This window comes from Eretmochelys imbricata, chromosome 8, assembly GCF_965152235.1.
Source record: "Eretmochelys imbricata isolate rEreImb1 chromosome 8, rEreImb1.hap1, whole genome shotgun sequence".
NCBI classification, from domain to species: Eukaryota; Metazoa; Chordata; order Testudines; family Cheloniidae; genus Eretmochelys; species Eretmochelys imbricata.
In genome coordinates, this window is record NC_135579.1 from 64,835,254 (window position 1) to 64,862,195 (window position 26,942).

The 26,942-nt window shown below is 43.0% G+C and overlaps 1 protein-coding gene across 5 annotated transcripts in view; it reads left to right on the forward strand.

The window, feature by feature from the left end:
- NEK7 (NIMA related kinase 7) overlaps positions 1–26,942 on the forward strand; it is a 114,763-nt gene that overhangs the window by 41,201 nt on the left and 46,620 nt on the right. For all 5 annotated transcript variants that reach the window (XM_077823763.1, XM_077823762.1, XM_077823764.1 and 2 more), the window contains 2 exons: positions 11,158–11,220; positions 21,340–21,450. In XM_077823763.1, the coding sequence (XP_077679889.1) occupies positions 11,158–11,220; positions 21,340–21,450 (174 nt within the window). The remainder of the gene's footprint in view (positions 1–11,157; positions 11,221–21,339; positions 21,451–26,942) is intronic.

The window sequence follows — 26,942 nt, forward strand, 5'->3', positions numbered from 1 at the left end:
GGAGCTTTCTGGTTGATAAAGTGTTGGATAACACAGCTTTTACTGGTTTCAGAGTAACAGCCGTGTTAGTCTGTATTCGCAAAAAGAAAAGGAGTACTTGTGGCACCTTAGAGACTAACCAATTTATTTGAGCATAAGCTTTCGTGAGCTACAGCTCACTTCATCGGATGCATACAGCTTTTATGTAGTTTGAAAGTTACTTGTAGCATGCCTAGGGCAAAGAATATACCCCAAAAGTAAATACATTAAAGTAGAGGCATCTGTAATTGAGTTATTAGAACTTAAGTGATCGTTACATTTTGAAGGTGGCACACTTCAGCTATGTTGATATTTGTTTGAGATCTGTTTCCAAATTTGTATATATAATAGTTTGTTAATGGTTCATTAAGAACAGTGGAGTGGGGAAACATGTGACAGTGATTGTATGTAAGAGATGGAATGGAGCCTTTGCTTGTGAATTACCTTGAAAACTTTCAGATAAAAGGGCTGAGAATGACCTGGTTTTAAATGAATACAAAACAAAGTAGAGCTCAAAACCATAGCAATGTATTATCTTTAGCCCAAAGGATAATAATGTATTTCTAACCTTTTTCTTGTACATATGAATTCTCATTACCAAGTTCAGTAATTATAACTATTGAGGGGAGAAAATGACTAAACATATGTCTAAGGCTATGTCTATACTGCACTTTTGTCATTTAAAACTTTTGTCGGAGAAAAAATACACCCCGATGGACACAAGTTTTAATGACAAAAAGTGCTGGTGTGGACAGCGCTTTGTTGCCAGGAGGCGCTTTCCCACCAACAAAGCTACTGCCCCTCGGGGGTGGTTTTATTTTGTCAGCAGGAGAGAGCGCTCTCTCCTGCTGACAAAGAGTGGCTACACTGCATGCCTTACAGTGGCAAGGCTTTAGTGGTACAGCTGTGTCACTGTAAGCTGCATAGGGTAGACATAGCCTAAAATGCACTTTGAAATTGACTGAATTGTATGGTGTTTGTGTATGTTTGAAGACCCACAACTAGTGCCTCCATAATGTGTATGGCTATGCAGAGAGGACCTGTAGTATAGGCTACATTTACAATGAGCTGATTGGACCACTGAAATAGGACAGAAAAAAGGTGTCGTCAAAGTTCACTCTAAAACTTAACATAGCGAACAATTGAGGTAGCAAGTTTAGAGGATATTATATAAGAAACAGTGACTGGGTGTGAGTATGAGGGAGCATCATAAAATACTTTTTGTGATGTAAAGTTGAAGGTTAATTGAGATATCATGAGGCCTTTCATTGGATCTGTTGACTTTCATTATTTTTAACCACAACTGTGACTTTTTAATTGGAAAACCCTTGCTTTTCTTCTAAACTGTATAATCTCAAAACAGCCCAATTGAAAAGCCTTTATTCTGTATTTGGTAAGGTGTGTTATGTTTTTTCAAGTGAAGATACCTGAATTCATTTAAATTCTTATTGTGTGTGTTGGTTGTGAACTAATTATATCATTTATTTTATTCTTCAGCATACCGTACTTGTTATTTTGTTAGCTTGGTGACAGTTTGTGTACATCTGTTGGATGTGCAAGTGCAAGGCTTGCATATTTGTAGGCACATTGAGATTACATCTTTGATTTTCTGTTCCCTAATTATTTTTTTATATTGCAAGTTCATCTCTGTTTAGATTTCATGGGCCTCTTCTAGCATTTCTGGGTGTTAATAAGTTTTGTAGTTGTGCTAACGCATGCCTTGTTCGTTTCTCCATCATATCCATGCTTGTTATTCCAGCTATGGGATTTTCTCTGCTCTACAGCACCAGAAGTCAGGATTAGAGATGGCAGTTATCAAAAGATTTGGTTCCCTCTTCTGGGAAAACTGCCAGATACACTGCTTCAAAAGCTGAAACACGTTTTAGGAACTTAGATCAACAGTCTTAAAACATTACATTAACTCTTGCTGAAAGTTCCATTTACAGTGCATAAGAAATCAAAAGGTCAACTATAACTTGAAATGCAGGTCAGTTGAGGCAGATGTGGAAGGATAAGTCTTGGTGCTTGAATAAAAATAATTTGATAATAAATTTCTGTCTCCACCATAACCAGGCTTATTGCCATTCCCACAATAGGATTTTTGTGGTATACAGAGGCGCCATCATAAGTGGCACTCTTGTGCCAAAGGTGGTGTCTTACATGGTTTGCACATCTTATTGCAGGTCTTGAAGAATATTTGTGTAGATGGAGCATGAAACCAATCTTGCAGGCTTCCTCATTGCTAGGGTGACCAGAAGTCCTGATTTTTATAGGGACAGTACCGATTTTTGGGTCGTTCTCTTTTGGGTCTTCTCCTATTACCCCCCACACCCTGTCCCGATTTTTCACACTTGTTGTCTGGTCACCCTACTCATTGGCCAAAAGAAGCGTTTTAATCCCATGAAGAAAACACTTTTTAGTCCATGTACAGTTACTGATATTGTAGCACTAAAGCCTTTTTTGTAGACCTATTTGATAAACTTTTGATGGTTTGTCTGATTGTTTGTAACAATAATGGGTAAAGAGCTGTAGATCTCCTGAATGGCTTTATTCTGATACCTTGTTTTGATTACCTTGTGGGTATCTAGAATATGCCATTTTTTCATTCGGGTGTTATTGACTTAATGTATGTCAGGAAGGACTATCTCTTGTGATTTGTGAAAAGGGGAAATAACTTTCATATGAAGGCTGGATCTAGGCAAGGCACTTGTCCAAGTGGAATGTGCAATATTGAGACTCTGTTGACATAGAAAAGGAGTCTGAATTCCAGCAGGATTATGAAATGTGAACTGGAACTCTATGGGCCACTGCAGTATACGCCTTGCTTTATAAGAGCCCTTTTGACTTGGATAGATAACATCCAAAACTACTATATGTTACTATAACAAAGACCATGGAGATGTCCGGCCATCAACTTAAACTCAATGTGGCCAAAATAGACCTCTTATCTTCCCCCCAAGTGCTTCCCCCTTCCATCTTTCTCAGTCATTGTGGACCACTCTCGTCCTTGTCACTCAGGCCTATAACCAGAGTATCATCTTTGATTTGGACCTCTCTCTACATCCCTGTATCCACACAGTATCTGAATCATGCGTCTTTCATCCCACATACAATCTCTAAGATCCAGCCTTTCCTCTCTATTGACACAGCTAAATTTCTCTTTTTCAGGTCCTCCTCTTGTCATGTCAGATACTGCAACACCCTCCTCTCAGAATTTGACAAATACTGTTGTGCTCCAAACTTATATTCCTGGCTTGTTGCTTCCACAGTATCATTCTTCCACTGGCTCACCCATCTCCCCCATATCAAACACAAATTGTTTGTCTTCATTTTTAAGTTCCTTCATGGCCTATCACTGCCTGTGAAGGTGTTGATTCACCACTAGAGCACATCCCTGTCTGATGTAGCAGCTCTCTCCCTGTCTAGTGCCACCCGTCAATGGTCACTATGGCACTGCGGTGGTCTGCCTCTTCCTGCAACTTGGTCCTCCTGCAGGTTGCTTTAAAGTCTCTCCTCTTTTGGGGTACTCAGTGAACAGAAACAAGGGCAGTTAATACAAATGAATCATCCCAAATCTTCCTTCAGAGGGTGCTTGTCAGTTTGTAGCCCTAAACTGAGTTCGTAAGTAATAAAGAGGAGTGATCCCCTCTCCAACTGAGTCAGCATCTGGCCGCCTTCTCCCTCAGAGAGGGGCTGTCAGGCAGCTGTCATCTGGGGAGTTCCTGCCTTCAGTCAGCCCACTCTCCAGGAGCTGAACACTGAGTTCTGCTCTCCTCTCTGGTCTGCCATCAACTGATTCAGGTTTCTCCCTCTGAAGCTCTTCCTTCCAATGTTGACATCTGTCACAGGTGCATGGGGATGGAGCCACATGAGTCCACATTAACTTGTTAACTCTGTGTTACCCAGTGTGGAGTTAGTATACCCATATCACACTGCTCACCTATCATATTTTTACAGTATTGAGATGTTGACTCCCACTTCATTCTGCAAATGCCAGTTTTGATCACTTTAATTTTTTTCGAAAAGCACCTTTCTCCTATTTAAAATGTTAATTGGTTGAAGAAGTTCAAATATTGATAAACATTATATTATATGTACACAAAACAGTGTGTTGTAGAACTCAACTTCGGAAGTATCCAAGGGTGAATAAGATGAAATTGAAAGAGACACCAGCAGGTAGTGACAGAAATCACTGTTTCTGAATTCATGTTACCTATAGGCAACAGGAACTAAGAAGAATCATCTTTAAAATTTTTGCTTTGTTTTGTTATAGATGCCTGCAAGGAGGAGTTATTTTCTTTTTTTCTTGGCTGTAATTTCACAAACATAAATGCAACATGGTGAGCTTGAATCCTTCTTTTAGGTTAAAGTTTGTGTACCTCATCAACACGCTACACCTCCAGTAGTTAGTGAACCAGTATTATACAGTAGATCCCCTGTTTTATGAACTGGTTGAGGATTGAGTTCATAAAATCAACCAGTTCATAAAACTGAACATCTCGAAATTGCAGTAGCTGTGGTGCATAAGTTGCAGTATGGTGTGCTGCATTGCTTGCTTCTTGTCTTTCAAACCACTGCAAAGCGATGTCCAATGTGTTGAAGATACCAGAATGTGGAGGGATATCAACTAGTTTTTCATTGACATTGCTTTTATTTGATATTCTCCCCCCCCTCCCCACACCTTCCAGTCAGGAAAAATTGTACATGTAACTGGTCATTTGTAACATTGATGTTCATAAAATTGTGGCTGTACTGTAATGTTCATAAATCTGTGTCCTGCATGATTACATGGCCAAGATTCTGTTTTAAATGTTGCCTTCTTTTAATTGGGGGAGGATATTGTTCAGCCATGCTAGGGGAATGTCTACACTAAAGATGTACTTTGGTTAATTGATTGCCATTGAGATAGTACATTTGTAAAGTCTAGTTTGGACAGTCCTCAAATGCTTGTTTCAGGACACAAACGTTAGCCTAGAGTACAAAAACAGCTATGTCATCACTGCCCCGAAAGGTGTATTTTTTCAGAGAGATAACTAATACACATTAGTAATATTGCTATAAAGTTTTAGTGGAGACAGGTAATAGATAGCTTTTGTCCCAGTGTAGTTAGAGGTCAACACTATGTGTTCCACACCCATAGTTGACTTTTCCTACTTACATCATGGTAAAACTTACCCAACCTAGTTTCCTCTGGGGTTTTACAGCAAGATAACTAAACATGCATTGGTGCTTTTGATAAAAACACACCCCTTTTTCGGGGCGGGGCCATGAGGACATAACCCTACATATCAGCTTGGGATAAACTACAAACTTTGTAGCTTGAAACAAATGTTTGAGGAATTTCTAGAATAGTCTTTACGAATGTGTTACTACCTTGAATCAGTTGGCTATCAACTTCGACTAAAAAAAACTCGGGAAGATATTTCCTAATAAGAAATACATTTCTTTTGCATTATGTTATTGTGACAATACGAAATGTCAAACTGGTTCTTACTAAATAAAGCCCATCTTTTCTTTCTTGGCTGTTTTTATCTTAAGAATGTAACATGAAGGATTCATAACTGCCTAGCAACAGTAACTTCTTGTTTAAGGATCTATGAGTTGCTCATACAGTATGGTATTTATAGTCAACTCAAGGCTGCTCAGGAGTCAGTACAGTATATAGGGTTGCATACTTCCTCAAAATTCCTTCTAGAGAATGCATCACAGTTGTGCCTTACATTGTTCTGTGCTTTCCCCCTTTCATTCCAACACTTGAGACCCTGTGTTAGAGGATCAAAAAAGAAATCCTTTTATCTAGTACTCATATTAATTATTCATTGTGCATTGTCAGTGGATTGCCACTTGAGGCTTGAATTAGAGCTAATTAATCTTGTAGTTTCACATTTTATAGAACATTGTTACCACAGCATTGCAGTGGTCTGGTTACAAAAACACTGTGTTGCCCGTTTTCACCGTTGATTGTCATATCTTATAATAACTTTTCATTTAACTCATTATTTTGTTTACTGTATGTGGTTATCATAGGTTTATCTTGCCATAGTTATATTGGTGGTCCATTGTATAATGAAATATCCTTATCAAGCCATTTTTATTTTAAACCTTTTTATTAAAAAATAAAAATGTATTTGTTTATGGGTTGCATACTTATTTAAACATCTCTGATGTTAGAAAGATAAAAGGTGAAGAGATCTGCGAAAAATAATGGACTGTTGAGAAAGAAGCACCGAGTAACTCCTACTTCATGTGTCCTGAAAGTACTATCGTTCAAAGCTAACACACTCGTTCCTTTTACCTCAAAAGTTGAATTTAGAATGCTAATTAGTTGGTAACTGATTAAATAAGTTCTGGCTTTGGAAACAATGGTTTTGTGTATACCATCTGGTTGTTAAATGTATGTAAAAGTCTTCTGATGTATTTGTATGAGAGTTTCTAAAGACTCTGTGAACACAAGCCTACGTACAAGGGATTTAAGCAGAATGGTGGTTTTGTGTTTTCTTTAGTGTATATTCAAATTATGCAACTATACAGTGGGCAATTCTTGATCTTTACTTTATAGTAACTTATTACAGTAACCCATTCTAATGATCTTCAGCTCATCAATTAGTCCTTATTGATATCACTTGAAACATCTTTCTGTTTAAGCTTTTCAGAATTTTGAAATAATTGTAGTTATGATCTATCTACCCCATAAAGGTTATGAGGAACAGAAAGCTAATTTAATGCGTTTATATGCGTTTACTTAATGTCGTGGCAAGGGCTTCTGTTAAAACTTTTTTTAAAGGCCTTCTTGACTCTTCGTATTGACTAATTGTAGAGTGAGAGTTCATTTTAAGGAGACTTTTAGTTATGATCCTCTTTGTGAAAATAATAGATATTAGGCAACCTGTCATTCAAGCTTAAAACTGTTTAATATCAATTCCACTTGTGTTTTCCACAGCAGACATAATGACTCTGTGTAAATCTTGTGAATATCATAGACCTCGAAATCAGCAACTGGGAACAACATAATTAAAGTATTTCATATATGTGCAATGTGATCTAACCTTTCAGACTTATTCGCTGATTAATATTAGCTGAAGATGGAGTTGATTGATTTGTCATAAAGCTACTAAGCTGTAATATTTATAATTATAATCAAAATAGTGACACAACCTTATTCATAGTGGTGTATTAATGGGCATTTTATAGTAAGGCAATCATTAATAATTACAAAGTGGCATATGCAGTTTGGACAGCCACCCGAAAGGATGTTCTTAAGGGTTTAAAATCTCCCTTTGTGTAGTTTTGTTTTTTTCTGTGTAGGCTGTCCTATAGTGCTGTGTCTTCTTCCATTGGTGAAATAATTTCTTTTTTGTTCAGGTTTGTAATACTAATAGTCTCCTTCAGATCTGACAAAAAGAATACAAACTTTTCTTGAGCAGGCTCTGGACTTTTTGAAGAGGCTTATTACAGTATGAGGTGACTGTTCAGTGTCAGATCAGAAATCTCATTTACTGGTTCTAAAACAGAATCTAACCAACCAGTTTTGAATCTGATAGGACAAAATCCCTAGAGTGACTTCAAATCTCGAGATGGCTTGCAAACCTCATATTTTGGAATGTTTGTTTTGCTAAACCAAAAATCCCAGATTGCTGAGCTGTTACTTGCACCTTCTTAAGAAAGGAAAATGATTAGGTATAGTCCTGAGATCTGTCTAATTTGAAAAATAATATAACCTCAGACTATGTCTACACTAGAGACCTTACAGTGGTACAGCTGTACTGATGCAGCTGCGCTGTTGTAAGATCTCTCGTGTAGCCGATCTATGCTGATGGGAGAGAGCTCTCCTGTCGACATAAAACAACCACCCCCAAGGAGCAGCAGTAGCTATGTCTGCTACAATGCCCTGAGTATCAATCATTTTCATCCAGCAGGTCTGATGCAGTGACCCTTCAGGAATTTGTGACCTGACAGCCTTCTTAAAAACCCAAGTATTGTTTATTTTAACAGTAGAAGCAAAGCATTTAGAGAAAGATTTGCATAAATCTACATGCATGCCTGTCTTACCTAAAGGCATGTGATCCCCTGATGGTGAGCTAGGTAGGCCTTAACATCTTCAGATACCACAGCAGGTGCTGGGTATCTGTCTGCTCTCCCTGAACAACTACTCATGTACAGCTCTTCTTTTTCTCTCCCCTCCTCTCCCATCCCCTCTCCAGGGAATCTTTTAAAACTGCTTATAGTGCCTTTGAACTTTGGTTTCCCAATCCTTTTTCTTTCTTTAATCATATTGTATCTTAACCATCCTTAAAGCCCCTCTATTAAGGTACACCAATATGGTATTACAGTAACCAGTTCAATATAGACTATTAATAAATAGTTATAGAGCAGCTCCATTGTCATAACAACTGCATCTGCACTAGGGCTTTTGCCATATAGAAATGTCATAATAAATAGAAGAAATTACACCCCTAACCAATATTACTGTACTGGCAGATGTTTCTAGTGTAGACCTGGCCTGAGCTATGGTCTCGTCGGGACGTTTTGAAATGTCTGCCCAGATGCTTTGAAGAATTCTATCTTGTATTGATAGAATACAGTTGTAGTGACTGACCCTTTATTGTCAACAGGGAGAAAGTGTTGGTCTGACCTAGTATGGCCATTCTTATGTTCTTACATAAACAAACATAATGCATACACAAGGCTATTGTGAATCATGTTCCCTGTCCTGAATAGCTTACAATCTTAACAGGACAATTTTTCAGAAAAGGGCTGGTGTCAGGAGTTAGTGGTGACTAGGAGGTAGGAAGGATTCCTGGAAGAAATATAGTGTTGGGATTTAGTTAGTTTGAGGCTGGACATCTGAGGAGGGAGAGTGTGTGTTTGGCAAACAAACGAAGAAGACTGTTCCAGTTGAACATCTACATCATGCAAAGCAGAGTAAGAGAAAATCAAAGGAAGCAGTAGGGTCAAACACATATTTGGAGGAAATGAGAGCAAAAGGTTAGACGTTGTAAGATGAGGACAAAGAACCTAAATCATAAGAGTCAGGAAGACAGTAAAAGGAATGATGTGGCTGGCATGGGAGGAGGCCAGGACAAGACTTTACAGTGGTATTTTGAGCAGATGGGAGAGTGGAAAAGAGGTGAAAAGCAGGGGTGTCAGGGTAAGAGGCTATAGAGGTCAAGGTCAGAGATTAGAGACCAGAAACAAATGTCTTAGCAGTGAGGTTAGTGAGGAAAGGGCAGATTTTGTTTATATTAATGAGGAAAATGTGGGAGTGTGACTGGCGGGTGAGGGTGAAAGAAAAGTCATGATAGTGAAGTTATGATCGTGAGACAAGAAAAATATGTAGAGCCTTGTGCGGATACACAAATGTGTATCTGCATCCGATCCACTATCCTCAAAAATTATCTGTGGATATCCGCGGATTTTCAGGGCTCTACGTTGGGGGGTGGACTGAGGTTACAAGCCCAGAGCCCAGTCGGGGAGAGTCACGGGTAGCTGTGGGGAGCCTGCGTGGAGTCGTGGACCCTCTACATGCTCTTGGCCTGGTGGGGAGGCTTGGGGGCAGGGACATGGCTGGGGATGCTCTCAGTCCTCGCCTCACTGCAGGCAGGAGGAGGGTCCTCCACGGCTCCTCACTGCTCCTTGGCTGGGCTCTATGCTGGCCTGGCTGTGGGGAGACCTGTGGAATTGCCCAGGGGCTGCTCGGGCCCCCTGCCCAGGGCTGGTGGAGGATCCGCCTTGGCTCCCCACAGTTCCCCCCCTGCTCTTACTGTGGCTCTGAGCTGATCCCCTCCCTGGCCGGAGCCAGGTCACGGGGATTCGCAGCGGATCCTCCACCTGCCTGAGGCAGGGGGCCCGAGCAGCCCCCACCCAGTGTCCCTGCCCCCTCAGTCCCTCTGCCAAATGTCCCAGCCCCCCACTCAGTGTCCCTGCCCCCAGGGCAGGTGGAGGGACCCAGGCTCCCCACAGCTGCCAGCACGTCTCTCCCCAATCTGGCTCCAGTAGGGGGCGGCTCGGAGTCACAGCGCAGCCACAGTAAGAGCCAGGAGGACTCTCCACCTGCCCTGGGTGGGGGGCTCAAGCAGCCCCCCGCCTAGTGACCCTGCCCCCCAGGCCTCCTGCCCAGGGCAGATGGAGAATCCATGCCGCAGTTCCTCACAGCTGCCTGCCCGCCCCTTATGGTCAGAGCCCTGCGTGGATACAAAATTTGTATCCGCATCTACGCTGCTATCCGCAGAAATGGTCCACAGATATAAAGCAGATACCCGTGGATTTGCAGGGCTCTAAAAATAGGGTAGTTGTCAGTTAGGATCAAGAAGGGAGGCTTAGTTCAGTACCTGAGACAATGAACTTGAGATGGCAGGACAATAAGAGGAAGTTGGAGTGTCAGAGTGGACTTCAAGTGAAGAGGTTGGGAATAGGTGTGCAGATGTCAATAAATAAATAGAAGTGGTAATGAAATTCTTGGGAGTGATGCTGCTGTCAAGTGTAAGAGTACAGATGGGAGAGAGAAAGGTACCAAATTTGGAACCTGAAGGGATACCAACAGAAGAGTGTGGGAGGTTGAGGAGCCATTAGGTGATGCTGACGGTCAGCAATCTACAGGGAAAATGAAGAGAGCAGAGGTAAGATAGAAAGGAGAGTTGTTTGAGAGGGCATAAGGTATTTAGGAGCTAATTATACTGAAGCTTTTTGTGGTGGACTATCATTCAGTGGCTCTCATTTGTTTAGGTCATGTGCTGTTTGGCAGTTGGGTTGTTTTATGCTCTTAAATACTAATTCGGGACTGTGGAAATGTGCTTTTGAAAATATTATTAATAAACATTTCAAATACTATTTCATATTTGCTACCAGAAGAACATGACTCAGTATAGAATACTCAGTTTGTATTTTTTTAAGAAAGCTTGAAAAATACTGAAAAAATATACTAATGATAGTTGCTTTTGTTTTGTAAGAAGTAGAATCTGAAAGAATAGTACATCTGTTTCAGTACTAAAACTTGTACTAAGGATAATAGTTAGTTCTTATTGCAATGCTATGTTTTCCCATCAAGTGCTTAGCATGCTTTTGGTGACACTATAAAATAATAATTGATGATTGACAGTGTTTGCTGTTTTTAGAAAAAATGTTTTGTGGTTTTTTGTGCAGATATTTGATTTAATGGATGCCAAAGCCCGGGCTGACTGCATCAAAGAAATAGATCTTCTTAAGGTAAAGACTTGTTAAAGAATTTCATAGGTTTAGTTATAATTTATTGATTTTTCTTTCACTCTGACAGTAGATGGTGATGAAGTGTCCTCTGTCTTGTACGTGAGGCTTTTAAATGTAATACTTAAAGATTTCCACTTAATTTCATTTTTGATTTCTTGAAAAAATAAACTTTAAGAACATAAGAATGGCCATACTGGGTCAAACCAAAAGTCCATCCAGACTAGTATCCTGTCTACCGACAGTGGTCAATGCCAGGTGCCCCAGAGGGAGTGAACCTAACAAACAGGTAATGATCAAGTGATCTCTCTCCTGCCATCCATCTCCACCCTGTGACAAACAGAGGCTAGGGACACCATTCCTTACTCATCCTGGCTAATAGCCATTAAAGGACTTAACCTCCATGAATTTATCCAGTTCTCTTTTAAACCCTGTAATAGTCCTAGCCTTCACAACCTCCTCAGGCAAGGAGTTCCACAGTCTGACTGTGCGCTATGTGAAGAAGAACTTCCTTTCATTCGTTTTAAACCTGCTGCACATTAACTTCGTTTGGTGGCCCCTAGTTCTTATATTATGGGAACAAGTAAGTAACTTTTCCTTATTCACTTTCTCCACACCGCTCATGATTTTATATACCTCTATCATATCCCCCCTTAGTCTCCTCTTTTCCAAGCTGAAAAGTCCTAGCCTCTTTAATCTCTCCTCATATGGAAACCGTTCCAAACCCCGAATCATTTTAGTTGCCCTTCTCTGAACCTTTTCTAATGCCAGTATATCTTTTTTGAGATGTGGGGACCACATCTGTACGCAGTATTCAAGATGTGGGCGTACCATAGATTTATATAAGGGCAATAAGATATTGTCCGTCTTATTCTCTATCCTCTTTTTAATGATTCCGAACATCCTATTTGCTTTTTTGACTGCCGCTGCACACTGCGTGGATGTCTTCGGAGAACTATCCACGATGACTCCAAGATCTCTTTCCTGATTAGTTGTTGCTAAATTAGCCCCCATCATATTGTATGTATAATTGGGGTTATTCTTTCCAATGTGCATTACTTTACATTTATCCACATTAAATTTCATTTTCCATTTTGTTGCCCAATCACTTAGTTTTGTGAGATCTTTTTGAAGTTCTTCAGTCTGCTTTGGTCTTAACTGTCTTGAGCAGTTTAGTATCATCTGCAAACTTTGCCACCTCACTGTTTACCCCTTTCTCCAGATCATTTATGTATAAGTTGAATAGGATTCGCCTAGGACTGACCCTTGGGGAACACCCGTCTCCATTCTGAAAATTTAGCATTTTTTCCTACCCTTTGTTCCCTGTCTTGTAACCAGTTCTCAGTCCATGAAAGGATCTTCCCTCTTATCCCATGACAACTTAATTTACATAAGAGCCTTTGGTGAGGGACCTTGTCAAAGGCTTTCTGGAAATCTAAGTACGCTATGTCCACTGTATCCCCCTTGTCCACATGTTTGTTGACCCCTTTCCTTACAAGAAGGCAAGTATTCAGAGGCAGAAGGCCTTAAACTGCAAGCTTTTATGTTCAAACATTTGAAGGAAACACCGTACTAAGATACTGAATAAACATTTTATATCATGTTCAATAAAGCACTGATTTTTTTTTTAACGTGGGTTGAATTTAAATTACTCTTTCAAGTAACTAAAATATAGTTCTTCTTCGAGTAGGGTCCCTATGGGTGCTCCACCATAGGTGCACTTGTGTCCCTGCACTGCTGGTCAGAGAACTTTGGTAGCAGTGTTTGTTTAGCCCACACGTGCTGTCCCCGCCTCATGGTCTGGTTCGAGACTAACTAGTGTTGCGCAGGCGAACCTCCCTCCGTTCCTTGTCAACTGCCCCGGGTAGAGACGGTGCTATTAGCTGTCCCTTCATCGGATTGTTAACCTGTTGTTTGAACTTAAGTAGTTACTGATCTTTCTTTTATCTGTTAGTTTAAAGTTTCCTTTGGTTTTTCTTCTCTTAAAAAAAACCAACCCCCCAAAACCCAACAACTTTAGTTAGTACTTTCACTTTATCTGGGGACTACCCTGATGCAGGGTATACATGCATGCTATGTATATAAGCTGATAGACTTTGCATGTCATGTCTCCAGTCATGGTTCAGCTCTGTTCACAGGCTGAAGAGAAACAACCTAGACAAACCCCTGTCATTACCCACCAAGGTCAAACAATCCTTGAACTGGTGGAAGGAACCAGCAAATGTTTGCACGGGGATCCCGTTCACACATCTTCTCCCATCACTACTCCTCACCTCCCATGCATCCGTCATAGGGTGGGGAGCACATCTCAACAACCTCACTACACAAGGCAAGTGGTCACCCACAGAGGTGTGTCTTCATATCAATCTCCTCAGATTCAGAACACTCAGGAATGAATGTGCTAACTTCCTTCCACTGATCAGAGGTACACACACAAGGATCATGACAAGCAGCATAGCATGCATGCACTACGTAAATCCTCTGGGAGGGGGGCGCCAAAATGCCCGCCCTTTGTGCAGAAGCACTTAAGCTATGGAACTGGTGCATTTCCCACAATGTTACAATATCAGCGGCCTACCTACCAGGAGTGCAAACACGACAGTGGACAGTCTCAGCTGCAAGTTCCCACACAACCGCGAATAGGAGATGAACTCAGTAATACTCCAGGACATATTCAGACAGTTGGGGACACTGACTATAGACCTGTTTGCCACTTATCTGGCCTTGGACAGAACTCCTGAAGGGATGCTCTCCTCCTTTCATGGGACAAGGGCTTCTATATGCTTTTCCTCCATTTCCTCTGTTGGTGAAAGTCCTGTTAAAAATAAAAAGAGAGCGCAAATATCATACTGATTGCTCCCACCTGGCCAAAACAGATGTGGTACCCTTACCTGCCACAGCTAGTGACATATCTGCCAATCCCTCTTCAACTCATTCCTTACCTCCTCTCACAGAACAAAGGACGTGCTCTCCATCCCAACCTGTGGATTCTTCAGCTCAAGGCCTAGTTCCTTCATGGTTCCAACATATAGAGAAATCCTGCTCTCAGGAGGTACAGGAAGTGTTACTACACAGTAGGAAATTGGCTACCCATTGAACTTATCAGGTTTGAACGCGAACCAGGTTTCAGGTTTGGTGTCATTCCAGACAAATTACTGCGACATCTGCTACTCTACCAGTAGTCTTAGACTACCTACTGAAGTCTGGACTGTCCCATAGTTCGCTCAAGGTATGCTTGCTGGCCATAGTAACTTTTCATCAGTGAACAGGGGGGTACTCAGTTTTCTCGCACCCAGCTACAAAGAGGTTCGTCAAGAGTGTAGCAAATCTTTTTCCAAACCCAGACATCCTACCCCACCGTGACACCTGAATTTAATATTAAAGGGCCTGACCAGACTGCCCTTCCAACCTATGGGCAATTGTTCACTTACCCACCTGTCAACGAAGACAGCGTTTCTGGTTGCCATTACCTCCGTGAGGAAGATAGGGGAGATAGTGGCTCTTATGGCACAACCTCCTTTTACAGTATTTTTTCCTGACAAGATCATGCTCAGGACACACCGAAAGTTCATCCCCAAGGTGACTTCAGCCTTTCACAAGAACCACCTCATTCACCTCCCAACTTTTAGCCCAAGCCTCTCTGTGATGATAGGGAAGCTATTCTACATGCACTGGACGTTAGGAGAACCTCGGCCTGCTGTTTGGCTTTTAAGAAATCTAGGCTTTTCCTTTCCATTGTGGATAGGTCTAAAGGTGCAGCACTATCGGCCCAGACACTAAGTGGGTCTCAAACTCCATCAAACACTATCATGTTCACAATATAGTACCTCCATCTGGAATCCACACACACTCCATGAGATCGGTTTCCTCCTCGGTCTCCTTCTTCAAGGATTTCCCTAACCTGGAAAACTGTAGAGCCAACTACCTGGGCGTCTGTGCATTCCTTTGCAGAACACTATGCCATCACTGGAGATTCTGCTTCCGATGCTCGATTTGGCTCCTTAGTCTTGTCATCTATGACAGAATCGACTCTGAAATCCCAGCTTCCCATTGGGTCACCTGCTCAGGAGTCACCTACAGTGGAGCACCCGTAGGGACACTACTCGAAGAAGAAGAGAAAGTGACTCGCCTTGTTCAGTAACAATGATTCTTCGAGATGTGTCCCCCTATGGGTGCTCCCTCCCCTCTACTTCAGAGTTCTCCATAAGGGGCTCTGCAGTAGAGAAGGAACTGAGGGGGGTTTCCCCTGTGCAAGGCTAGTTAGCCTTGAGCCAGATGAGGAGGGGGGAACAGCGCATGTGCGGGCCCAGTGGATACTGCTACCAAAGTTCTCTGATCAGCGGTGCAGGGATGCAAGGGTATGTACAGTGAAGCACCCACAGGGGGACCCATCTTAAAGAACCATTGTATTACACAAAGTGAGTAACTTTCTAATCTGGCATGATGGCAGACGTTTAGCACATTGTCATATAAGGGAGATTCACCAGAATAAATTTATCACTATAACTTCCAGGGTTACTGGAAGCTGATCATGTTGTGAAATAGATTTGCTTAGGGCTTGTCTACATTTGAAACACTACAATGGCATCGCTACAGTGCTTTACTCCTGGGGGGATTCTGCAGGACTGCACGTCCACAGAAAATGCTGTCCCGCCCCCCCCGGGCACAGATAACACCAGGGAAGCCGCATGGAGGGGGAAATGCACACGACCATGGGCACATTTTGGGGGGGGGGGGGTTGCCCCCTCCAAACAATGCCCGAAGGAGGCTGTATCTCTGCTCAGCTGACTCTGCAGCTGGACATTGCCTCCTAGGTCCTAGTGCCAGTTGTGCTCCCCTTCTCTGCACTGGAAGCCTTCCTGTTTTCTACTCTGTGCAACAGTGAGTGCCCGCGGTGGGGCTGGGTAAGTGGGGGGGGCGAAGGGGTGGGAGGAAGAGGCAGTGGGGAAGGAAGGGGGAGGGGAATGTGGGAGTTTGGGGAGGGGGATGGAGAAGAAAAGGGGATATGGGAATCGCAGGGGGAAGCGGGAGCCTGGTATGTAGCTGGAGCTCCCCCGTTAAGCAGGCCTATTAAACCCTCATCCTGAAAAGCCCTTCCCAACTACATCTGCACACCTCCGATGACCCCGCCCACCCCACTGATCCCCAACCAGCTGCACCTGGATCCCCCCACTGAGCCCCACACACCCAGATCCCCCTGCTGAGCCCCATCTCCCCACACCTAGACCCCGCCTCCTGAGCCCCAACCTCCTTAACCTGGATCCTTTGTAGAGTCTCATTGCTCCTGCACCTGGAACCCCACAACAAGCCCCTGTGCATTCAGATCTCCCACTGAGCTGCCCGCATCCAGATTGTCCCACACAGAAACCTCACCCCACACCTGGTCCCCCCACACTTGGATCCTGCTGGGCTGATCCTGCCCACGGACACCTAGCGAAGAGGAGCAGGGCCCTGGGGTGTTTCTGGGGCAGGCCCAGCTCTTGCACTGTGTCAGGGTCAGATGCAAACTAATTGCCGAGTCTCTGTACTGGGGGAGGTGGGGGCTTCAGGGTGATCTCCCACCTCAGTGCTGCCACTGGCCTGTGCTCCCCAATGCCATGCTGGAGCCACATTTATTTATTGACAAATAAAATTTGCAGAATTTTAAAATATTGTATGCATAATTCTTTGGCGCGGAATTTCCTCAGAAGTAAGTGCTTCAGATGTAGACATTATATATGCTGATGGGAGGGGTTCTCCGCTCAGCATAGGTAATCCACCTCCCTGAGAGGCGAGGCAGTAGCTAGATTGATTGAAGAATTCTTCTGCCAATCTAGTGCTGTCTACACTGGGGGTTAGATCATCTTAACTCAGTTGCTTAGGGATGTGGATTTTTCACAACACTGAGCGACATAGCAGGGACAACCTAATTTTTTAGTGTAGGCCTTAGTTCCTTGCAAGGAAATGAGTTGTCCCTACAGTGTGTTTTGCCATCCAGCTCATAGAGGGGCACTGATGTAGGTTTAAAGCCAGTTGTACCCTTCCATTCAGAGGTAGAATGATTGAGAGTAGTCACCAGATGAAAGTGTGATGGAGGGGGAAAAGTGACAGATGGGCTAGGAAAAAACTCACATGCCACAGTCTACATTTTGATGTCCCTGCCTTGAAATGAGGTTCTGTATTCTGCGTTCTGGGCAGTAGCAGAATTCACACAGGTTAATGGAGAACTTTCTGGTCATCAAAAGAACATTGGAGTTAAAGGTATGCTTGGTAAATTACCTCAAATTGTACATTTTGTAGAGTGTCTAATTTGCTCCAGCTGAGCAGCCACTTCCCCATAATATAGATGGAGCTAGTAGCAATGCCTGGTTAAGTTTGTACACTTTCCAGTACAAGTCCTTACTTTCAGTTTCCCATAAATTGGCCAGACTTCAACCATGCAGGTTGAAATTTGCTCTCTGCCTCTGATTTTCTTCAGTATCCTGTCTCTCCTTCCCTTCTTCCTGCGCAGTCCAAGGGTTTCAGCAAAAAGGCTTCAGCTGTTTCCAGGAATGAAGTTGGGGGAAATACGTATGCTTTGCCTATGTTAATTTTTTTTCCAGTTGCTTCTTTGAAGATCTCTAATGTATCCATACTTTGGTGGAGGGACTTGACATTTGGAAAGGAGATAGCACTTCTCTGTCCCTAGGACTATATGCTGTCCTCATTAAAATTTACACATATTTGGGCAAGTTGTAAGCTTCTGCAAATAGTCACGTGCACATGCTCAGTAGAGCTTGTTTAGAGCTTATCTGCCTAAAATCTAAAAACATTCCATCTGTACTGAGCATGCTTCATCCCCCACTAAGATCTCAAACATGACAACTGCACCAAATGTACTACCAGGAACAGAGTTAGAGCCCTAGATGGTGGAGTTGATGCAGTAGCAATGTCAGGTGCCAGGAAGGAATTCTGAGTGCCGTGAATTCTGGTCACTGCTGTTTCTCTGCATTCTATGCACTTCACATGCTTTATTATTGATCAAAGCCTAATACTCCTATCTTAGTAGGCAGGAAAGTATATTTTTTCATTGTTTTTATAGTTGCAGTAACTGAAAGATGTATAAGGTTTCCTCTGTCAGAGCTGGCAATGGAATTTGAGTCAGATTCTGCACTGCACCTCCTGAAGGTCACAGATCAGGATGGAGTAGGGGGAGCAAATATTAATTTTTCAGCTTCCAGAATGTGGACTCCTTTGGGGGCCAAAGTAAATTCTCATTCACTTTGGCACATTCATTCTGAAAGTAGTGGGGCAATCTTATATATGTGACTGTGTCGTCTTCAACCACTAGGCTATCTGTCTAGGTGTATTATTCCGATCAGTGTAATATCTGAGTGCCTCACAGTCTTCAGTGTTTTTATCCTCACAGGACTTCCATGTCTCAAAGGAGTGTTAACATCCGCATCGTACAGATAGGGAGCAGAGGCATAAAGAGGTGGATTTACCAAGGTCAGACAGGAAATCTGTGGCAGAGCAGGAAATGGAACCCAGATCCATCTAACCATTGAACCATCCTTCATCTCTAGAAGGAATTCTAGAGATGATCCACATAGAAGAGAAGAGCTTACTACTGTTCCTACTTATGTAGTGGTTTGGGCTGTACAGAAAAGGTCCTGGATTCTAGCCCTACTGATAATCCATAATGGATGTTTTTATTTTAGTTTGCTTTCAAAAAATAAAAGGAAATTTACTTACAAAACACTATTAAAATAACATTAGACTGTAGGAACATATAAGAACTAAGTTTGCAAAGTCCAAGCACTTAAAAATCAGAAAATGTCAGAATTGAGGTTCCCAGAATGTTGCCCCTTGTGCCTGTGTGTTTTGATAGTTATTAACTACACAATCACAAACTCTTTGTTCTACAAGTCTCCTTCATTTAGTAAAGTGGGTGGACAGTGAATGAGGCAGAGGAATGTAATATGTGAAAATTTTGGTTTGACCCAGCATGGCCATTCTTATGTTCTCTTGTGTTCAAGGTACTAGACTTGGACCCGGAGAAGCTGGGTTCTGTTCCTAGCTTTGCCACAGACTTCTGTGATGTTGGGCAAGACTATTGTAATGCTTACACACAAGGGGATAGAATTAAGGGTGCATGAGACAAACACCTAGTTCTGTGCCCTTAAAGAACATACCTACTTTAAAAACAAACAAACCTTACCTTATACGTCACCACACTAGCAGCAAGGACATGCAATTTTCAGTCATTACAAAACCAGAATTGACTAAGTTTGTGTGAAGAATGTGGGAGATATCTCTATTTTTTATGAATATAGTGTGTATCTCTCTTTACATAGTCTTGTTTTGCTGTTTATTATGTGAGTTCTAAGGCCTTGTCTACACTACCACTTTACAGCGCTGAAAATTTTTCCCTCAGGGATATGAAAAAACACACTCCTGAGCAATGCAAGTTTCAGCACTGTAAAGTGGCATGGTAGACCGTGCACCAGCACTGGGAGCTACTCCCCTCGTGGGGGTGGGTTTTTTTTTTTTAAATAGCACTAGGAGAGCTCTCTCTCAGCGGTGGTGCCATGACTGTACAGCCATGTTAAAGTGTTGCTTTGTTGGTAGTGAAGACATAACCCTTAGTGTTAATTCCTGCCAAAGTTCCTTGACCATTCATAGAAAGGCAGACAATGGCTTTAGATAACCCAATCACTGGCAATACATGTGTCAATGCCTTTGAATCCAGTCTCTGACCAAGATGAACGCAGCACCCCAGACTTATTTTGAGGGGAAGGATGGTGGCTTTCAGATGGGGAACATGGAATAAAATACTCTTGAGTAGATAAATTCTTTGAGCTGAAGGGGGAGGCAGTGTCTGCCGGGAGGCAGATGGGACTCCGGGCTCAAGAAGCAGGGATGCCTAAACTTTAGGTAAGATACATGTGTAGGCCCTTTGTTATTTTAACCCTTGTCTCTGGATGCTGTGTTCCTATGAATAAATAAAGATTTTGACGAAGCTGTTTTTAGTCACTGCATTTACCTGCTGGTAACAGCTCATGAAGGGACACCTATTGCAAGTGCCAAATCCAGTTGGATCTGCTGTGGAAATGCTATTGGTAAAAAGGGGATTTTTCAGTCTAGAACTGGGTCTGTGAGTGAGAAAATCTTGGGATTCCACTCTGAGAGGCGGGAAGGCACAGGGCCTGTCATTTGAAAGGGTGCACTTGAGATAGACCTAACAGAAGTGCAAACTAACCATGTGACAGTGACAGCTGGGCTAGTGACTTCCAAGAAACACAACAGTTTGGATTAATTTTAGTTTTTGGAATACATTGAGTTTGGCCATGACCGGCATGTTCTTGCAAGATAGGAAATCATATATAGGCACCTATAAATACCATATATTTTTAACTTCTTATATACAGATCTGAATTATCCTAGTTGAACATCAACAAGTTAAACTGTCTGTTCCACTCAACTTTTAACCTGCTTCAACACATTTCTCACACTTACCTGGCTGCTTCTGCTGGCACCTGAAGCCTGCTGATATTTTTTGCTTCATTTTGATATTTAAATAAGTACAGTTTCCTGAAAGATGCAATTAGCTTTAAGGTTGTTAAGTTAGCTCTGACTTTAAAAAAAGAGAGCGAGTGAGCAAATGTTTGTTGCAAAACATAAACATGCACTCTGTTATCAATTCATATATGTATTAACTTACAGCTTAACATGTATATTTATTTACTTATAGAAGACTAACTTTAAAAAATAAATCGTACCTAATTCTTGGAGACCTTTTTAGTCATTTTATGGTATTTTATCTTATTAGTTATCACTTGAATTCAATTCGATGCTTAACAGCCTCCAGAATTATTATGGGGTTTTATATTATTCTAAATAAACTTATATTTATTTACATTTCTTTTATTACTTCAAAATTATAATAGTTTGAGACTTGATGGATTTTAAATGGGTTCGGAAATTCTTAAACTGGAAATGTTTACATTATGTACATAATTAATGTTAGCACATACTTTTCATAACATGCTAAAGTATTCTGTAGCGTATTAGTTTTTCCTTGTTAAGAAAGAATACTTCATTTGTCAGTGATTTAAGATGAGGACATGCTGTAGAATGAAACATCTATTTATCTTTTCTTAGCAACTGAATCATCCAAATGTAATTAAATACTATGCCTCCTTCATTGAAGACAATGAGCTAAACATAGTGTTGGAATTAGCAGATGCTGGAGACCTCTCTAGAATGATAAAGGTATGAATTTTATTTTAATAGCCTCTAATAATCTATTTGGAGCAATGTACTATGTTTTTATTCGCTTTTCATTCTAATGGCTCAGCTTTTGTTTCATAAACTGGGTCTTTGGTTCTTAAATTACAAATATTGTGTTCGCTTTATTTGAAATGCAAGCCTTAATTGTTTAAGAGCAGGTGCTCAGAGACTCAAACAAGAAACTTGCAAAGTCATTCTCCCACACCGCCCCTCCACTTAATGAAGCAAATTTGTTTGGAAATGCTTTTATTATGCTGCAGTAGCTAACTGTGGTATATTTGAGGTTAGGTCAGTTGCTTCAGCTCTTCTGTACATTGTGTTAAACAAGTAATTAGGGCCCATAGAAGAGTCCGTGAGATTTCAGAAATCTGCTTATAGTTGCTGATTTTATGGTTGGCTCTTGGGACTGGAACATTTATCAGTAAGGCTACATTTTAGTCATGGGTATTTTTAGTAAAAGTCATGGACAGATCACAGGGCAGTAAACAAAAATTCACGGGCTGTGACCTGTCCATGGCTTTTACTAAACATATCCCTGACTAAAACTGAGGCTGGGGAGGGGGGCGAGTCGTGGGCCCGGGGAAGCACCACGGGTACTGGGGTGGGGGCGCAGGTGCTGGGCGGGGGGAGCGGTGGCCTGGGGGGAGCATGGGTGCTGGGTGAGTGGTGGGTTTAGTGGGGCTGGGCCAGGCTCCTTACCAGGCTCCTGGGAAGTGGTGGCCCCAGCAACCTAGCTGCACATGCTGACTTTGTTCCGCCCCAGCCCAAGTTCTGCAACTCCCATTGGCTGGGAACTGCAGCCAATGGGAGCTTTGGGGGTGGTGCCTGGCTGCCAGCAGAGGCAGCATGTGGAGGTAGGGGAGCTGAGGGACAGGAGCCCCCTCTCTTCCCCCCCAGCAGGTAAGCAGCGGCCCCAACCCAAGCCCTGAGCTCCCCCCATCCAAATACCTGCTGCTGGGGGGGTGGGGGGCTGGGTGGGGGCCCCCAAGACTGCCCCATCAGCCACCATTGTGACTGATCCAGGGGCTGCCCGAGCTGCTCAGGCAGCTCCTGGGCCAGCCGTACGGGCTGCTGCAGAAGTCATGGAGATCACGGAAAGTTGTGGAATCTGTGACCTCCATGACACACACACAGCCTTATTTATCAGTTCTGCAATTTTTATAATCAATGATTTTGTCTTCAAAAAAAGTGTCTATATCTGTGTGCCTGTATCTGTCTCTGTCTGCATATTATGGCTTTCCAGTCTATAACTAGGTTTTTCCAGTGAAGCAGTAAAGCTAAAACTGCTTGTGTCATTTGAGAGGATGCTGTTCAAATAATCTGGGGACAGATTTTAGTTTAGCAGTTCCTTCAAATTGGCTAAGTGAGTAGCATGTATGACATTTCTTCGAACAGTGGTCCTGTGGATGCTCCATGTCAGAATGTATATGCCATCATGCACTGTTTTTATCAGCAGTGTCTGTGGGCACAAGCTTGCGCATTAGGCACTCTTGAGTTCTGATACAAGGGCATTTAAGGAGGGACCGGCCGACACTCCAGTACCTTCTGAACCTCCTGCAGCTTGAGATGGAGTTTTCCAGTGTCTGGTAGCTAGCCTCATGGCTTGCTACATCTTAGTCAAAATTTTCTTTATTTTCTTAGTATGTTTATTTGTTTTTAGCACAGTTTGTGCTTTTAAAAGGGGAGGAGGGGCTCCCTTTCCCTTCTGTTTTTCTGCACTGTTTGGACCTTTGTTTTTCACAGTCCATGATTCACAGCCTCAAGTGCAGGTCTCGGGTATATCGAAGACTCCAGGCTTCAAACCCTGCCAAACCTGCCATAGGTCTTTCTCATGCAGCAAAGAACTTTCAAACTGCCTTTGGTGCCTCAGGGGGGTCTCACATTCCCTCCAAATGTAAGATCTACTTAGATTTTAAGAGCATATCTAAGAAATTGAGGAGGACAGGCTCAAACTCTTATCAATGGAGTGCTAGCTGAGACCCACAGTATCGGAGTCTCCCCCCGCCCACCATACGTACGATCCACAGAGCGCTCCAGCAACCATCTCTACAGCGACCGTAAGAAAAGACCCTGGGGGCCGTTTGGAACCATCTAAACCTGCAGTCCCATCCCTTGCAATACCAAGACAGCAGCAGCTAAGAAATCCATGCTGTGTACCAAGAAACTGTCTGGCAAGCTATCTAAAGCAGACCTGCATTGGCACTGGGCTCTGTTCCTCTGAGACACAAGAACTCGAGAGTCAAACTGAAATAGTCATCAGTACTGCCTCCAGCAAACAGACATAAGATGCATTGATCCTACTTCAGTGTTCTCTCCAGTGTCACTGGACATTCTGACTCCTGATGTTTCCTACCCAGTTTCGCTGGTACTCTGCAGTCTTTTAACTCATGAAGATCTTTGGATCCTGGAGAAGCCTGAATCACTGTAGCAGAGAGGTACCAAGACACATTACTCGCTGGTACTGTCTCACCTCCAGGTGCCTGCTTCCTGTTGAAAATGATAGTGAAGGGTGTCTCACCATCCATCACTGCCACAGCCTCCAGTCCCTCACAAACTCTGAGGGTACATAGACCCATTTCTAAATGCTACCGATTCACCATCCTTTTTGACCTCTGGTACTTCTGCAATTACAGGACCCGTTCCAGATCCCAGTGCTAACTTGACCACCAGTACTGACACTGTTTGCCACTCCAGTAGACACAGATGACACTGCATCTGGTTTGAAAGTGTCTCTACAGGGTTGCCCTTTTGACCTCCATTAGTAGAGGTTACACCCTGGTGATGAAACTCCTAGTAGGAGATGTATTTGACATCCCTGGTAAGGACAAATGTGGAGTCTTGCCCCCTTCCCTTATGCTCCACAACAGTGGGCTTTTTGGAAACCCGAGTCCCTTATGGTGTCCAGTTATACAGGGTCCCAGCTTGCGAGAACAACTGATGGCCTTGGGTCCTTCCACACAGCAATATCTTACACAGCAGCAAGAGCCACCTGCAGAAGAAGAAACATCACTTTCCCATAGTCGCCTCCTCACTGGACAAGGCTGTCATGTCTCCCCCACCATCTTACAATGATTTCAAGGCCTTTCAGGATCTTATGAAACATACATAGTTGAAACCCTGCATATTCTGTTGGAAGAGATACAGGAGCCCCAGCGCTCCTTGTTGAACATTGTTCACATATTTTTTCAGGGCAAATCACCTTGCCTGTCAGTGGTGATCTGATGGCCCCTGTATGTTCTGGCAAACCCCTATTTCTATACCACCTACAAGTAAATGGGTGGATTAAAAGTACTGCATCCCATCCAAAGAACTTTTCCCAAAGAGGGAACAATTTCAAGCTCTGCTAAGGCAGGCAAAGCCAGATAATCACAAAGGCATCTCTCCAGGCCTCACTAGATGTTGCTGACACAGCTGCTGTCTCCATGGCTATCACAGCCAGGCTTCTTGGCTACAGTCCTCTGGTCTGCTTCCGGAGGTATAAAACACCATAGAAGACCTTCTTTTTGAGGGACCCAAGTTATTCAGGAGTGCCATGGACAAGTCCCTTTACTCTCTTAAGGACTACAGGGCAACGTTACCATCTCTTGCCATCTATACACCTATGGCAAAGAGAAAGTACAGTATATCACAGATGGCTCAGCAGTCTTGCCTGGTACAATATCAGCTCACAGAAACAACTGAACCCCCAGGAAGAAACCTAGGTTCACAAGGAAAGGACCATCTTCTACTGCAACCTCCTAGTAAGTGACACTTTGGAAATGACCATTTTGACCCTCTGGATGAGAGTCATGATATCTCTCCTGCTCCTGATGCTATGATGCACGTATCCCCCCCATAATCCTTATGGGGACATCTGTCCTATTTTCTATCTTCGTGAGAGCTCATTACCTTGCACAAATGGATCCTGGAAGTGATATCTACAGGTTACTTGATCCAGTTCCATTCTCTTCCACCTCCCCGAACAACATAGAGACTTGGTTGACCTACTGAGCTTGACACAGTGTGGGTGAAGATGCTGCATGACCTGTGTCAATCATAACAGTCCTCTGGCAGATGTTTCATAATGCCCCATTCTCTCTCTCAATTTTAAAATCCACTGCTGAGGGGTCAGAGAGACCGAAAGTCACCCCCTCCTTTAAAATCCTCTGCATGTTTTTAGCGTGCCTTTTCCTGATTGCCCACATTCGCGAGCACACCTATCAGCTCAGCTCATCCTTGTTGTGTTCAACTCCCCAGGCGGCTATGCTGAATCCATGTACTAGCTGTGCTCCTGCCTGGACTAGACAGGAAGTATTGGATCTCCTGGGCCTGTGTGGAGAAGAGACTACAGACCAGCTGTAGAAATGTTGACCTCAACGAGCAGATTGCACTGGGCATGCAGGCAAAGGGGTAGAAGAGGGATCTGCAGCAGTGCTGTATCAAAGGAAGGGAACTTCACCCAAAGATACTGCAAGGTTAGGGAGTACAACAATAGATCTGGTGCTTCACCACAGATCTGCTGCTTTTACAAGGAATTGCATGCTATATTTGTCGGAGAATCCACTAGTACTTGCAGACCACTGTGGATACCTTGGAGGAGACAGAGACCCTTGCTGTGAACAGCAAGAAGGAAGAGGAAAGAGTGTGAGAGAAATGCGGTAGAGAACTGTCACAGTGTAGCCAGTCCTACCAGCTGAGTGAAGAGGAACCTGGTGAAGGCTTGGATGTATCTGTGCATGCATTTTTCCTTACAATCTTTAAATTTAAAGATGGTGCCCATCTCACCCCAAGTTAACAATACAAAGGTATTGACTTTTCATTGTTTCACTCGTACAAAAAGTGGTAGAGGTATAATGAACTGGTAGAATTGGCACCTGCTTTTCATTCCCCATTAGGTTAGGCAGGGGAAGAGGGGACGTGTGGAATACTATATGTGCATAGGGATGTCCCTTTTATTCTCTTGAGAGGTCTTGATTAAACTTTCCTGGAGATACTCTGCAGTCTTTCTCCCAAACAACACTCCAGCACAGACCACTGCTGTGGCTAAATATTAAAATGCTCTTTCAGAGCTTCCCTCAACCATGTAGCTCCACGCTGGGATCTTGTAATAGTCTTTGTGTTTGGCTGTTCAAAGTCAGCTGCACCTCTGCCTTCTGCCCTGATGGCAGCTTCTCCTCTTTTGCCTCAAAGATATTATGCAGGGCACAATAGGTAGCTACAACCATTGGGATATTTTTCTCATGGAGATCCAATCTAATGAGTAAACACTGCCAGCATCCCTTCCGTTTCCCCAAAAGCATATTCAACAGTCATTCTGCACCTGCTGAGGCAGTAGTTGAATCTTTCCTTGGTGTTGTCGAAGTGGCCAGTGTATGACTACATGAGCCAGGCAAGCAAAGGGTAGGCTGGGTCCTCGAAATCATTACTGGTGAAGTCTTCCTTGTGATGCACCATAGAAAAGTAATCTTTTCTGTGGATGTCCTCTATGGCAAGGT